Here is a 3,148-nt window from a genome sequence, read left to right on the forward strand (position 1 = left end):
TCACAAAAGTAATCTGCGATTCTCCAACTATACCTGGCATTACACTCCTCATCCTTCGTGTCAATAACTTAGAGATAACTTTATATACACACCCAACCATGCTGATAGGTCTGAGATCTTTTATCTCCTTAGCCCCAATGAACTTCGGAGCCAACGCTACCCATGTGACATTAGAGTCTTCTAGTAATTTTGCTGTCTCAAAGAATCTCATCACAGCTGCAGTGAACTCTGTTCCAATCTTATTCTAACACTTTTTTATAAAATTCATGTTGTACTCGTCACTCCCTGGAGCCTTAGAAGATTCACAATCCCATACTGCCTCTTTCACTTCCTCCACTGACGGTAATACCTTCAGTGCTTCAGCATCCTCCCTCTCTACCCGCTTAACCAATCCATCCCTGAAGGTCACAGAAGGAGAATCTTCTTGGTGATACAGACGCTTATAAAAGTCCCGAATCGCTACCTTGATCCTAGCTTGATTCCTCACTAACCTCCCATGGATTACCAAAGACTTAATCCTGTTATTCCTTCTTCTCGCCGAGGCTATATTATGGAAATACCTTGTGTTTCTATCTATCTCATTAGCTTGCCGAGATCTGGAAATTTGCTTCCAGTGAACATCCTGTCTCACATACCAATTTTCACAGCACCTAACTAACTCCCTCCTCCTTGCCTCCATAGTACCATCATATCGTCCACTACTAACCACATCGTCCACCTTCTTGATTTCTTCCTCAAACCTCTTTATCCTCTCAGTTATGTCCTCGAAATGCTGCTTGTTCCATCTACTTAGTGGCATTGACAACGCTCTCATCATCTTTAAGAAATGAACATCACCTAAATCCCTCCATTCTTCCTTTACCATTCTCAAAAACCCTTTATGCGTGAACTAGGAGTCCAAGCTACGAAATGGTCTTGGTCCATCAAATCTTCTACTGTCTTCCATAATCAAGGGATAGTGGTTAGATAAACTCATAAACCTCTTAGACCTCCCCTTAGACACATTTCTGGGTACACATCAAGCCACCCCAACGTATCTAGGCTCCTATCAATACGACTGTGGGACTGCCTCCTAAACCATGTATACTTACGGTCATTTAGCGCCAAATCAAATAATTTCATATCATTTATCCATGCTCTAAAATCTTCCGCAGACGCTGACAACCTAGTCGCTCCTTTTCTTTATTCTAGATGCACAATTTCATTAAAGTCCCCCAAATAGCAGAACGGCACTTGACACAACCCTGCAATATAACTCAATTCTTCCCAAACAGAGACCTTCTCAGCTCTCTCATGAAATCCATATACCAAACAAATACCACACTAAAAATTATCTTTTACTACATTCCCTTCTACAAACAGCCATCGATCCCCTTTATAACAGTTATTCAATTTAAAAGCTGCCTCATCCCATATTAACAATAACCCTCCAGATGCCCTAGTTGAGCTTACAAACTCCCAGCGTGCTCTATCACTACCCCAGATACGAGCTACATCAAATTTAGTCACCATCTCTTTCTTTGTTTCTATCAACCCCAACATTTTCAACCTAAACTTTCTTTTAAAGTTCTTTAGCATACTAACTTTTTCAATACCTTCCAACTCCCTAATATTCCAAGAGCTTAGGATCATTTCAAAATATTTTACACACCTATTTTCGTGTTTTTGGCTGGCTTCTTCTAGCTTTTTCTTTTTGCTTTGCCTGCCGTCGCTTGAGAGCAATCGCTTCATTTTGCTCCTGTAAAATAGCCATAATATCCTCCTCATCGCTGCACTGGAAACCTGACTCTACAGCTAGTTTACAAGCCTCTTTATTCTCAGCCATTTCCTCTTCCCAGCTCGGCCTTTGTTTGTCACTGTGAGGTTCACAACCACCATCCATGTCAGCCCCCATCTCTGATCCTGCTTGTGTATAATCGTCGTGTTCATCCTCTTGTCCCCTATCATTATCTTGGACCAAGTCATCCATCCCGATTTTCCCCTCCTCCAGTCCCAAACCTGTTGTGCATCGTAAATTCAGGTCCTCCTCTAGTTCATTGCAACTTGTAATAATGTCCTTGACAAAACCAATGCCCGTACGCCAACAGCTTGCCATCTCTCTTTCGAGCTACAAGCGACCATTTGTTCTTGGCTTAGTTCTCCGTTGGTGCTCCTAACCTCCCCACATTTGCATTCTTACACCCTATCATCCGTGGCTTCCCCAGCGATCTTCTTCCATCCCACTTGCCTTGCTGCCGCCGCCTCCCGTGGGACCTCCTCTTGAATGAGCTGCTGGCCACATCGTCCTTCCCTTTCCTGTCGCGACCCGGTCTTTGCGCACCTCCTAGATCCAGGCTTCACACCCGCCACATCCACAATAATCGGTTGCTTTCTGTGCCTGGTCAACACGGCAGCGTCTTCCCCTACCTCCAAACCAGGCCGTTCATGCCCGTCCTCCCATCTGTTTCGCATCTCAAGCTCAGCTCCACTCTCCCCTGGACGCATTGTGATGGAAGACGCATGAGCCAGGCTCTGCGTCTCATATCGGGTTATCACGGTAGCCGGGTCAGGTTCGGTCTGGTTGAGCAGGCCTTTCAGATCCATAGTCTAGCAAGCACATTCCTTCCCCAAAGCTTCATTTCTATTACTCCCCTTATTGGGCCTATTAGCTCCTAGCCCGTAGCCAACTCTTTTGGAATCAAAGCTTTTATTTGCATAAAGTTCAACATAATTGTGAGATACAGTTTCCTCCGAATCTGCCTCCTTATTATTATGAGTTGATCCTTGAGAATCCTCTCTCTCCTTTAATGCCACATAATTAACGTTTCTGTAAGAAGGATTTGAATTCTTATGATTGCATTCATTCAAAATAACACATGAATTTACCACTCTGTCCTTTTTTTGCTCATCCTTTCTATTGTCTGCCGTCATTAGCACTGCTGCCTGGTGACAAACCCCAAATTGACGGTTTATCTTGTATTGATTTTAGGGGATTTTATAACCTTTTACCCACATTTATTCAATGAAATAGCATGGTTTTGTATATTCTCCTTTAATTGTGCTTAAGAGTGAAAACATGCTTTTTAGGTCTTAAAATAGCTAAATGTAATTTACCTTGATTCCATTAGATGCCTTGATATGTTTGCTAAGTGATTTCAGATTTAGGAGG

At 43.0% G+C, this 3,148-nt stretch overlaps 1 protein-coding gene across 1 annotated transcript; it reads right to left on the bottom strand.

Annotated features, from left to right (window-relative positions):
• Positions 1-244: 244 nt before the first annotated feature.
• On the bottom strand, positions 245-865 carry LOC107485059 (uncharacterized). Its single transcript, XM_016105591.1, has one exon. The coding sequence runs from the start codon at positions 863-865 to the stop codon at positions 245-247; it is 621 nt and encodes a 206-aa protein (XP_015961077.1).
• Between the last annotated feature and the right edge of the window lie 2,283 nt (positions 866-3,148).

The sequence above is a fragment of the Arachis duranensis genome, chromosome 4 (assembly GCF_000817695.3).
Source record: "Arachis duranensis cultivar V14167 chromosome 4, aradu.V14167.gnm2.J7QH, whole genome shotgun sequence".
Taxonomy (NCBI): domain Eukaryota; kingdom Viridiplantae; phylum Streptophyta; class Magnoliopsida; order Fabales; family Fabaceae; genus Arachis; species Arachis duranensis.

Bases quoted from the DNA above. Each gene is read 5' to 3' on its own strand.
- LOC107485059 (XM_016105591.1), bottom strand. From the start codon at position 865: ATGGTAAAGGAAGAATGGAGGGATTTAGGTGATGTTCATTTCTTAAAG.